At 46.2% G+C, this 12,885-nt stretch overlaps 1 protein-coding gene across 1 annotated transcript; it reads right to left on the bottom strand.

Annotated features, from left to right (window-relative positions):
- Positions 1 to 211: 211 nt before the first annotated feature.
- On the bottom strand, positions 212 to 8,736 carry LOC144100985 (ixochymostatin-like). The gene is made up of 2 exons (XM_077633944.1): positions 8,452 to 8,736; positions 212 to 442 (listed from the first exon to the last, which is right to left on the bottom strand). The coding sequence occupies exons 1-2, from the start codon at positions 8,528 to 8,530 to the stop codon at positions 231 to 233; spliced, it is 291 nt and encodes a 96-aa protein (XP_077490070.1). The 5' UTR covers positions 8,531 to 8,736; the 3' UTR covers positions 212 to 230.
- Between the last annotated feature and the right edge of the window lie 4,149 nt (positions 8,737 to 12,885).

Below are 12,885 nucleotides of genomic sequence, written 5' to 3'. Positions count from 1 at the left end.
CTTTTGACGATAGCAAAAACTTTAATAAAGGAAGAAACTCAAGACTGCCGTCGGGTGATCCATATGATTGTTATAGTGAAATCTTACACTATATGAAAAAATTGGGTTCATAAACAATTTTATGCTCGAAAATGCTTTTGTCCAGAATTGCTGGGCATGGAGTCCAACTGCGCGGAGAGGCAGTAAAGGGTAAAGCGTGGAACGGGAGAAATAGGAGTGGTGTGTGTTTATTATTCCCTTGCGCAGTGGTCCCAGTTGACGCATTCTCCCTGGTGGTTTCGGAAGTATCCGTCACCGCAGTAGCATCCGCTTGTGCAGTCCTTGCAGTCCAGGCCCGAGATGGGGCTGTCGCAGCTCAGCTCCCGGCAGTCGTCGCCGGAACAGTCCTGCCACTGCTCCCAGCCGGGACACGCCTTGGGGTCGGCGGTGGTCACTGGGTCGTCTGCGGGCATACAAGAAATTGTGAAACACAGAAGGCGTCCGTCTTCTGTGCGATGTCAGTGCACGTTATAGATCCCCAGGTGGTCGAAATTATTCCGGAGACCTCCACTATGGCACCTTTCTCTTCTTTCACTCCCTTCTTTTTCCCTTCCCTTACGGCGCGGTTCAGGTGTCCACCGAGATGTTTGAGACAGATACTGCGCATTTCCTTTCCTCAAAAATCTTTTTTTTTTCCTTACTGGATTCCATCCCGCCGCGGTGGCTCAGTGGTTAGGGCGCTCGACTACTGATCCGGAGTTCCCGGGTTCGAACCCGACCGCGGCGGCTGCGTTTTTATGGAGGAAAAACGCTAAGGCGCCCGTGTGCTGTGCGATGTCAGTGCACGTTAAAGATCCCCAGGTGGTCGAAATTACTCCGGAGCCCTCCACTACGGCAACTATTCTTCGTTTCTTCTTTCACTCCCTCCTTTATCCCTTCCCTTACGGCGCGGTTCAGGTGTCCAAAGATATATGAGACAGATACTGCGCCATTTCCTTTCCCCAAAAAACCAATTATTATTATTATTACACGCAAAGGCATCGCGGTGGGTAGGTAGGGTTATGTGTTAGTTCCGACCCCCCGGAGTTCTGTACCAGCGACTCGCATCTCAGTTCACGTTTTTTTTTTATTTTCACCGCTATATCAACGCAGATGCCCGAGCGAGAATCATCTGACGAGCACCTTATATGCTCAGCCGTAGCGTTGGATCGCACATAGAAGATCCCAAAGCATTGAAGCAGTACTGAACCTGACAGTATCAAGGAGTCGCTCCTTTTCAATGGTTCGTCGTTTATCCATGTAACTTTTTGAACTTGTTGCAGACAAGCTTCGCTTCTAGTTGTAGATTTTACGTCAGGATCAACTAGACTTTTTTTTTTAATGCTATAGCCTTAAAAACCCCATGGCGCTAAAATACGTCGTTCATTGGCTAGAAGGAAATGGCGTCACCAGGCCACAGCTCCGTTATTAGCTGGAGGGAAGTGGCGTCACTAGACGGGAACATTCCCATTGGTTGGAGGAATGCGCCGTCATCAGACCGGAAGTTGCCTTACTTCCGCTAAGGCCCCAACAGATGCTAATGCTGCTGCACTGCCGACACATACTGATATTACACCTCTTTTGTGAATTTATTTTTGACTGAGAATCGTGAAGTAAACACGAACTTCATTGCAAGGCATCTGCAATACCGACGAGAGTAAAGTTTATGGAGTATAAAGTAAACAAAAAGGATTTCTTAGACATTTAACGCAGTGCAGTAAGTCCGTGACAGCAACTGTTTTGGGTATCACCCCGCAAACGTTACGGAGTTGATAGTGAAATAAGTGGTATAGTTTGAGTAAGCTCTACCCTGAGCAAGTTAGCATGTGTTTCGGGCTTAGCCGGCTCTAAGAAACAAAGCTGCACAAATAAACAAAAACAGAACTATACCCAGATCAAGCGCGGTCTTTCGCGCCGATCCTTCTTAAGCCTCTTTCACATGCAAGCGAACCGCTCGCGAATTCCGCCGCCGCGGCGAATATACCATCTCTCAAGCGGCGGAGGAAGCTCCAGCGGCTTGCCCTCATGTACCCTGGCCAGTACGACCCAAACTGCCATAAATGCGGTGAAAGGGCCACATACGACCACATTCTCTGGAACTGCGCAAATGATCCGCCTCCGGCGGAGTTGATACAGCTCCCTTCTCCCGAGCGGTGGGAGGCCGTGCTGGCCAGCTCGGACCCTAACATTCAAGTACGGGCAATCGAGCGGGCCAATGAGGTCGCCGCCAGCCATGGGCTAGCGGCCATCTAGTGTGTCTCCTGCAATCTGCTCTCGACGCAAGAAATGTTTTACAATCAATCAATCCAGCGGCTGGAGCGGCTAGGTTCGGGCGAGTTGGAAATTTTCGCGGCGGCGACGCGGCACCACCGCATCTCAACCAATGACGGCTCGGCGTTGCCACGCGAGTTTGTACGCCGCACGTACGAACTTTTGTTTAAAAAGAAATTGTATAAAGTGCTGTTTAGAGCTTAAAACGCATGAATTATATTTATTTAAATAAACTGTGAAAAGAAATGACAAAATAGGGCTTATATATTACGCCTTTTTGTGTTTGCAGGCAACCAAAACTGGTTGCAGGCGCATATCTTTTGCCAGCAACATTGGTTTTCGCGGCGGTGGGAAACGCGCATGTGAAACGAAAGCTCGCGAACCGCTTCGCAGCGCTGCGCCGCTGTTCGCTCTGTTCGTCAATTCGCTTGCATGTGAACCGCCCTATCGACTACCGCCGCAGCGGTGGCTGAGTGGTTGTGGCGCTCGGCTGCTGACCCGAAAGACGTGGGTTCGATAACGGCTTAAATAATAATAATAATTGGTTTTGGGGGAAAGGAAATGGCGCAGTATCTGTCTCATATATCTTTGGACACTGCGGCGGTCGAATTTCGATGAAGGCGAAACGCTGGAGGACCCTGTACCGTGCCATATCAGAGCACGCTAATGAAGCCCAGGTGCTCAAAATTATCCAGAGCCCTTCATTTAGGCGTCCCTCATAGCCTGAGTCAGTATGGGACATTAAACATCCTAACACCAAACCCAAAACTTTCTCAGACTAATTCGCGGTTCCGATGCATCGCGGCGTGGATTTCGTGAGAATAGCCAATATGGCACTCTGCTTTTAAACAGCATACGAAGGGTTCGGTTCCCAGGCCGCGGCGCGCACGTTTAAATGGAAACGAAATACAATAACGGCCTTGTTCTTATTTAAAGATAGTTGAGGCCTTCTAATTTAGTCTAGAGCCCTACGGTCCAGTGCACTTTATGTCCACTCAATCGGGCCTTGCACCGCCAAGAGCCATCTGTTAATATTATAATATATAAGTTCGTTTCTAAAGTAAATTGTGGCTGTCACTGGGACTTCTTTACAACACCCTTGGATAGCGAGCGGTTAATGTCGATGACTGCAGGACAACATCTTCACCGATCACACAGCGAAACTCAGCACCTATAACGTTACAAACACTACGCGTTCATTTTGACCTTTAACGCCTATGCACGCGAGACGTCATTTTATCTTGCTGTTTTTTATACTTTAGCACAACTCGTTCTTTGCTCGTTGGAGGTCGCTAAAGTTGGCCACACTGGCTTTCTTAAGACAGTCGCGTCATGTGACGTCCGTTGCATATAAGTGTTACCCCGGATTTACGACTTCTTTATCATTGCACCTGCGCACATTTTGTGGATAGGCCAGCTTTTCCGGGTATAGGTGAATTTTCGCACCATTCATATTTTGTAATACTGAGAAGAATATAAAAAAAGCCGCAGTTCCAAGGGGACTCGCCCTCCCGAATGCTATTAAGAGCTTCTAGTGTAAGCGGTATAAGAGCTCAACAATAGAAGCAATTGAGGGAAGACACAATTAAACTCAAGCGAAAGAGTTTAAGTTGTTCAGATTGAGGAATCATATCAGGCACACACACAGTTATAGAGAGGGAGATTTAGTGGCACAGGAAAGACCGAGCGGTTAACAAAAAGATTGATGCGAACATGTGCATCCATACGAAATACAACTAAGTCACTTAACCGCAGCGCGCTAAAAATTCATTTCCAGAACTCAAGCTTCATTCGAGTATACATACCGGGTGTTTCGCCTATGAAGTTCCGCAATTTTCAAACAATGTTTTTTTTTTCAATTTTAAGAGAGCTTTTTGGAGCATAGCATTGCCAGCGATGCAGCGCATGAGAATACAAGTGACACGTGCTAACTAGTAGGTTGGTTAAAGCAAATTTAATAATTAACTTTTTTAACTATTACCGTTGCTCTCATTATTTGTTGGTAGGCATGTATCCCACTTATAAGTAATATCCATATCAGTTTTTGAATTTCCAAAACGTAGTCACCCTCGGCGCTGTGGCCCCACAAATTTTGGCTATCCCGATGAGTTAAGCGCACTGTAGGGGTTGCTTTGCCGGCAAGCTAATCGAAAGCGCATGCATTTTGCCGCGATGTGGACAATGTTTGCTGCACCATAGCGCCAAGGGTAACTACGTGTTCTTAATTTAGAAACTAATATATTACTTACTGTAATTAAGGAGACTAACATTAATAGTTACAAAGGTAAACTCCTTAATATTAGTTAACCAGTTGACGCGTCTTGGCTCTATTCTGATGCGCTACACTCCTGACAATGCTGTGCAGAAAAAACGCTCTTCTAACTCAAAAAGCCTATTAATAAAAATTACAGAACATCTTAGGTGAAACAACTGGTATGCGCTATATCTAACCCTCAAGTAGTTAGAGACAGCGTCATTTCACAAGTCATAGCCTGAGTCGCTTTGGGACGTTAAACCCCCATAAATCATATATCATAAATCAAACCTTTCACAAGTATGAAAAAGTTAAACAATATGCACCAAGTTCGAACACAGCTTCATGTAACGATTCGGTTAATTGCCGTACTGCTCGCATTTTCTTGTCGTTAGGCATCGCGAATTTCAAGGTAGTGCAAGTTAGAGAAAACAATTAGATAAAGAAGGCGGTCAGTACCAACCGACTCCGCAAAAAAAAAAAAGCTGGAACAGCAATTAACTTCCAACAGTGAACGTTCCCAAAAGTTGTTGATGCTAATCTTTGAGATATCCTTCCCAAAATCAGGATCATTTTTTTTTTTTCACGTACTGAGGAAAACGTCTAACTCCGTTATTCAAGTTCTCTAATGGCTCTATGAAGCAAAGGAACGTAATTCTGGGAGCATGAACTAACAGTTGAAACCACAAAATGTGATCTCTCAGTTACGCAAAACACGATGGCGTAAACTGGGAACTGGTTGCACCGGCCTTCCGGAATTGCTTCTTTGTTATTAGTCTCGGTGCGACAACATTAAGCGAACTCCACTGCATCTCGCAGCCAGTGACAAGGCGGCCAATCCGATTCCTACATCCGAACAACGAATGAGAGCGACACGGCCGGCAGCACGCGCTATCAGTGAGGACGTTGCGTAAGACAGCTTCCGTCGGAGTAATACCAGATGACCGAAACGTGCGCGTTTGGTTCGAAGTGGGCTTCCGATAGCACGCCTACACGAGGAACTTGTCTCTGCGCCTCAGCTCCCCCCCCCCCCCCCCCCATCATACGAGCACTCTACCAGTTGCTTTTGTTTTTATATTTCGCTCAGTTTGCACACGTGCTCAAACTACGCGACGTGCGGTTCACGGGGACCGGTTTCGGGCCGGCAGCGGCTATCATATGTGTCGCCGCTGTCGCGGGAGGCATTCCGGCTTCGGGAACGATTTCAGGTGGCCACGATTCGCGAGACAGGGAGCGTCTGGTTAAACGAGCCACGAGGACGCAGTCTTTCTACCCGCGAGTCTGGGCGAAGCTGCCCGGCGCTGAAAGATTGGGGCTGCCACGAATCATTTGAGCGGAGAACTGACTTTCTCGGGCTGTGTAGCGCATTGCTAAGATGGAACGTACGCGCAAATGGGAAGAATGCGAGAGACTAGGTCTGCGCCTGTCTTGAAACTTTTTCTTCCCGCGAAAATTTTTCTAGATGTGCAGAGAAAAAAACTGCTGAAACATGGGGAAAAGTTACGCAGCATAACTCCAGTAATTAACAGGTATCACCTAACGTGCGCGTTATGTATATAAAATTTTGATTTAATTTGAGCCATATATGAAAAAAAGTTAGGCGAACACTTAAGCTCCACATTAAGGGTATGTCGAGGCAGCGTTAATGATTATGTGCTACTTTCTTACCTTATAATACCTCCTTAAAATTACACGCACTCGTTAGCGTGGATTAATAGTCATATTTGGAACCACAACATACACAAGGTCTCTCTTTTGCCAAGCCTAACGAACGTGCCTAAATGGCGTAGGAGTAGCAACCGAAGGATCATGGGTTCAATTCCCTGTCATTAATTCCAATTTTCTTTTCAGCGTATTTATTTAGCTTTACATCCTTAACTGTAATATTGACGTTTCAGTCAAATTACGTCGTAACGACCATGTCACTCTTGTTTTAATCATTTTCAATCCACAGCCTGACGTGTGACGTCACGACCTTATCGACCAATCAGAATTTTCTCGACACACCAACGCCGACAATCACGGCGGTTTCCGCGCTGGACGGGAGCTTAACGCTGTCATTTAATATGCGAATGGTAGGGAGCTAAAATGGAGACGTATATCTTACCGTAAGCTGACGCTCATATCTCATGCAGAGTAGGCCTACTGCAAAACTTCTTTTGTTTATGCAGTTCCAAGAGTCACTGCACAGGATGCGTATTATTTAGTTCAATGTCCCGGCGAATGTCCTATCATTGAGGCGAAATTGGCTGTTATCCGCTCAACCATGCTCTGAGGGAAGACGTGTAGCGACACTCAGTCATTGCTTATACAAGTCATCTGCACCCAAGCACTTAGATGTCTGTCTGCATGCGGGCCGCATCAGTCATAGATTCGAGATGTTAGGTTTAATTAGATCCGACTTGTCTTCAAAATTTCTCAAACACTTGTTTGGCGAACCGGGGTATTGTTCGCCAAAGCGTACTTATTCACCGCGATAGTTTCATCGTCAATCCGTTTCGCGAACCATATAGTCCTGGGCCACTGCCGGCAAAAATTTTTCAAACGATTATGAGCCACGTGGGCAAAGTAAGTGTGGTTTTTATTGCGCGTATAGTTGCTATATACAGCGTTTTCAAGATAAGTGTTACTGCTGATCCTGAGATCGCCAGGCCAAGACATCTTCAGTACGCTATTCATCTCCTTTTGGTTAGCACAGTGAGCAACACCTAGTAATTACTAAAAGTAAAAAATTAAAGAAAAGACAGTTTTAAGCTGGTGCTACAACATGGAGTTAGCCAGGCGGGAACGTGATGGTCTAAAAAGCGTCGCAAGCAAATATTCAGGGGTGCGTTCGGTGAAACTTGAAATCGATGTTCTTAATTAAGTCTGGATGAAGTTACCCCGCTAGAATACAAGTGGAGTTTTATGACTGTTTTCAAGTTAAATACGAAGGAAAACTCCAGTGATCATAGATGAACAACTTTTGGTTTTAATACTTGCAAATGCTATGGTTCTAAGTTCGAATATAATTAATGAACAAATTAAAAATGAACGGAAACGCTTAACTTCGTAATCATTCTCCTTTTACGTTTGACAACCAAAATATATTGTTATTCTTTCGTGCTGAAAAAGAAAGTATAAAAGTTGCAGTACTGAACCTATCTTCCAGTGAAGATAGGATGAAAAGAAATGCACCCCCCCCCCCCTCCAACCTCGGACGTTCTCAGCAAGAGGACTTCTACTGCCAAATGTATAATAGCGCACTTCTCCTGACCCATACACCGTGAATGGCCGATATTTACCTGGATCGCACTAACATTTATGGCATATCCTCGTGCGCCGACATTCACACTGAGCAAACAAAGGGCCTGAAACAGATTTACTTGCCTAGAGTAAATAATCGTATAATCTGTATTACGACTTACTATGTCGGGAATACGCTCTGAGCTTCGTAGAACAATATGCTGTACTTGTCATCAAAAAAATTGTTCCTGTGACTGTGTCGTGTCTAGTAAGAACAGGAAAATACGAAAGCTGGAACGTCTACTAAAGCCTTATACAAGGTTGCGTGAAGCGCAAAATGCCTCTAAAGGCTTTTGGCGTGATACAGGAGGCTCAACGCAGTCTGTTGCATGAGTCGTTGACGTATAACTGACGCGAGTTGTTAATCTTACGGATCCGAAAAGGGAACTGTTTCAAATATACTACAGATAATGTCAATTTCTTCTCTCAGCAAAACGGCAGTTGAAGCGAACATCGATACCACGCATTCAATGTGGTACAAAGTATAAAACGAGCTCTAAACAAGGCACTGCCTATCAAGTCTGATCAGAGCCGCGCTCTTTACAAAAAAAAAAAAGGATTCGGTAATTGAAAAAGCGCTGACTTGCTCGGAGAAAGTAAGCGCGATAACAATTTCTACTCACCTTTCCTTGTCTTGGGAGCCGCAACTACAACGGACACAATCGCGACCATCGCGAACAGCAGCGTCGTAATATTCCTCATCCTCTGTCTGATAAAAGTCGCGAGCCGGGAAAAGCCGAGACGCTGAGATGTCTCCTACCGCTCCTACTTCGGGAAGCCCTGGGCGAGAACTGGCTCTGGAGCGACTAAGCGAGACGCTGCTGCTGTCGCGATGACCTCTCGATTGGGGCCGCCTGACCCATTTCAGGTCGTGAGCTGCTGCCGCGTCGCCTGCCTGGAAATCTCGACATTCCGGTATTATATCGCACCCCCCCCCCCCTCTTTTTTTCTTCTCAAGCCACAACCAGAGGGCATCCCGACGCATTTTTATGGCCTTCGTGCATGCCTGCTTGTGTTTTAGAAAGGCAAACCCGTTTTGAGGCGCCTCTTCCGCTAACATCCGTGCAGTCTGTCCGCCAGAGACCGGTCCTGGCTTGCTTGTTTCTGTACGTCTATATCTGCAATGCGCGACACACAACTCTCGCCTCTGCTAGCCATAGGGGAAAGCACGGACGAAACCTGGTTTCGTCTGCGCAAGACAAATTGCTAGCTCTATGGTACAGATGGGGAACCTGTTACCGTAACGCACAGACGGGTGGTTATGTCAGTCAGGTCTCAAACTAGATAATCTAGCTGCTATTAGGCTAGCATGGTGGACAGAGAGCCCCCATTTATCCCGTCTCCTGGTTAGAAAATGTTTGACATTCACAAGAAAACGAGAAGTCACAGCGGGAAGCATACAGAACACCAGACATACTAGTACATCACAAACATACTAGTACAGCACAAAATGGATCACTAGCTAAACCTGACAATTATACACGGTGAGTTTGGAGATGCAAATCCCGTCTCCTGATCTCTTTCTAGTCACGCTGTTAAAGACCTGAGTAGGTGTACTAGACGCTAAGAAACAAGGTGTATGCAAAGAAGGATGAATAGCTGGTCAAGCTAGCCCTCGTTCAAGTACCCAATATCACACAGGTTAGAGCTTGGGATTGTGCCTGCGCCGTAGATTATGAGTTCCAATTGTTATGCAAAAAAAAGTATACATAGGTGAAAACGGTCGATGCATTGACAACCGTCTGCGTGAAAACCTGAATTTATTCTCGGAATTAAGCTCTTTCGATCTGAATGATCACTACCGCGATTTCGGACGAAAGGGCTAGAAAAAGCTAGAAAACGGCCTTGAAAGTACATTGTGCAAGTGAGTGTAACATGACTCTGATGATAAAATGTGTGTTCTTAATGAAGATTTATTTCCTAGGCAGCGCTCCCATGTGTTGTCCTCTAATCGTTCTTTCGTCAATTTAGCGCTGTACCACCCACAATGAGTCTGTGCAGAATAATTTCGAAAGTTTTCGTGCCCTATGTCCTGAAGAATAGGCTATACGGCACACCCCTAGTGGAGCACTCTGCAATAATTGAGGCCCTATCCATTTTTATTAGCAATTTCTCAGTTCTTTTGCTTTTTATCTCCGTCTAGATGCCGCTGCAGTGCCCGTGATCAAACCCGCGAATTCATGCTCATAGGCCGAACACCGTTAAAATTGAGCTAATGAAAGAAAAAAGACAGCATACGGCTGTCGAAAGTGGCTGACAAAACGATATACTTTTAAAATCAGCACACCAGTAGCGTTGTCATAATTTATGTACGCTCCAATTTATGTTCCTGCCTTAATGCAAGCTTTGTACAGGAGTACATATTGCGCATTCGGCAGCTGAGAAGCATATTCGAATGAACTCCATCGCAAATAATATTAGTACATCAAAAGCATGTTCCCAATGAACCGAGAGCAGAAGTATTATCTTTTTGTTGAAAGCTCATTGAAATCATCGAACGAAGGGAAGTGCGTAGAGAAATTACGCACACCAGGGAAGGAATGAATGGTTAAAAACGGGTGCTCATCTCTGTCTCTTCACTGCGCCCTTACAAAAATGGTCTATATAAAGTCTGTAGACTTCTTAAAGACTCTATTGCCTTCCTATAGATATTTCTTTTTGTCTATTCGCCTTATATAGACTGTCTACAGACAAAAGTTTGGATTTGTGGGGTTTAACGTCCCAAAGCAACTCAGGCTATGGGGGACGCCGTAGTGAAGGGCTCCGGAGATTTCGACCACTTGGGGTTATTTAACGTGCACTGTCATCGCACAGCACACGGGCCTCTAGAATTTCGGCTTCATACAAATTCCGCCTCGGCCGCCGGGATCGAACCCGCGTCTTTCGGGCCAGCAGCCGAGCGCCATAACCACTGAGCCACCGCGGCGGCTATATATAGAGAAAAGTATACTAAATGTGAGTGGCCATAAATCTATATATTGTCCATAGACTGTCTATAAATTTTGTTTTGTTTATGGTTTGTGGGGGTTCAACGTCCCAAAGCGACTCAGGCTATGAGAGACGCCGTAGTGAAGGGCACCAGGAATTTCGACCACCTGGGGTTCTTTAACGTGCACAGACATCGCACAGTACACGGGCCTCTAGAATTTTGCCTCCATCGAAATTCCACCTCCGCGGCCTATAAATTTTGTATTGCCTACAGACTGTTCTCTAGGTTTTGTCCTTACACTTCATAGACAGAAATCTATGGACAGTCTATAGACTGTCTAAAAATTTTTGTAAGGCTGGGGTGTCTTTAAGGAAAGGTGAGCGTGTCGATGCATGAATTCCTGCATGTATTTGAAGCAATGAAGCAAATACTTGAGTCTTTGAAGAAAGGTACTCGCCCTGCTCCAAGGCTGACTGTCTCCGAGGCAAACTACCAAGGAGAGCACGTGTCGTTACGTAAGGTGTACTCACTTCCCGTGAAGAAATGTGGTGGCCCTGATCAGCTTTCACACCGACACGTGTAGGAGAGTAAGAGCCAGCCTAGCGCCGGTTAATCAAGAGGATAGATCACGTACGCACACGAAAGCTTGATCGATGAGCACGGCCGCAACCAGTTTGTAGTATATTACCTGCCCTTGGTGTGCGGAGCCGCGCACCAGCAACGGGAAATGTAGTTTCGACTACCTTGGCGCTTGTAGGCGTAGATTCCAGCTTTCCAGGTTAGAAACAGCGTCAATACCTGCAGCGTATTGCCGCGTGCCTAACTAACACCGCGCGGCATCCGCGCTAACCCAATCAAAAGCAGCACAGGCAGCCAACCAAAACAGCACAATAGAAATCGGCCCAATATTTTCAATATCGGGCCGATTTCTATTGTGCTACAAAGAACCATAGTAAAACCATCAAGTTCCAATATTGGAAATGTATTGGCAAAGACCGGTCCGGCAAGGGACCGGAGTGAAACCATCCATTTCCAATACTGGAGGGCCGATTACCTGCGCTCGCTGCTTGGGGTAACAACGACGAAGTGGCCGTTGACGCATCAGCAGTGCTCGGGCTTGGGCCTGTGGCTCTCTGATCAGAACAGGCCTCATTCTGGGCTTCATTCATACGTCTGCCTCCACGGCTCCTTGGGTCGTGACAATATATATAAGCGCAGGCATGCAGTTACAACGATTCTTTCTGAGTGCTCTAGAGTTATCGTGCTATGTTAAAGAGGCAGAGACAGAAACTTTCTGATGCAAATAAACGATATTGTTACCCGCTGACAACGAAGCGGCTATCGGTGCACTTGAAGATGACGACGCTGATAGTGTGTGGGTGAGCGTTCTGAAAGCCTCAGAGCACTCAATACGCAAACATAATACTCTGAACTCAAGAAAATACAGACTTTAAATCCACACTCATATGTCCTCCAGGACACTCTGGACAATCCAGGACACTCACGCCACTGCCCGCGCGCTGTAATCCCGGGTCCCCCAACGTTCGCATGAACATAATTATTCTGAGCCACTATTAAGCTGCAGGGATTTACTCCAACATTAGAGGTTAACGAGGAAAGTACACCCCGAAACGCGCAAGAATCTAAACAGGGAGCAAAGGTTCCTTTTAAGGAAATTGCAATCCAATGCTTATATAAATCCTCTGAAATTCAGCTACATGCTTCCAAATTCATACGGCGCGCACTGCGCCTTCTGTGGTGAAGTGGTTGGCTTATACCATATTGTATGAGCATGCCAGAAAAACCCAGTTATAGCAATAATCAATAACCCAACAACTGAGGGTTCGATCCCGGCCGCGGCGGTCGAATTTCGATGGAGGCAAAATTCCAGAGGCCCGCGTACTGTGCGATGTCAGTGCCCGTTAAGGATCCCCACGTGGTCGAAATTTCCGCAGCCCTTCACTGTATACGGCGTCCCTCATAGCCTGAGAAGCTTTGGGACATTAAAACCCCATAAACCAAACCAAGCCAACAACTAACGACAGGGAGGCGGCGCTGTCCAGCTCACATTCGGAGGACCAGCTTTCGCTAATGAACCAGGCAAGAGCGGCGGCAAAAGCCATTGGGC

Source organism: Amblyomma americanum, chromosome 8 (genome assembly GCF_052857255.1).
Source record: "Amblyomma americanum isolate KBUSLIRL-KWMA chromosome 8, ASM5285725v1, whole genome shotgun sequence".
NCBI classification, from domain to species: Eukaryota; Metazoa; Arthropoda; class Arachnida; order Ixodida; family Ixodidae; genus Amblyomma; species Amblyomma americanum.
The sequence above is the reverse complement of the archived record's forward strand: the minus strand, read 5'-3'. Positions and strand labels throughout refer to the sequence as shown.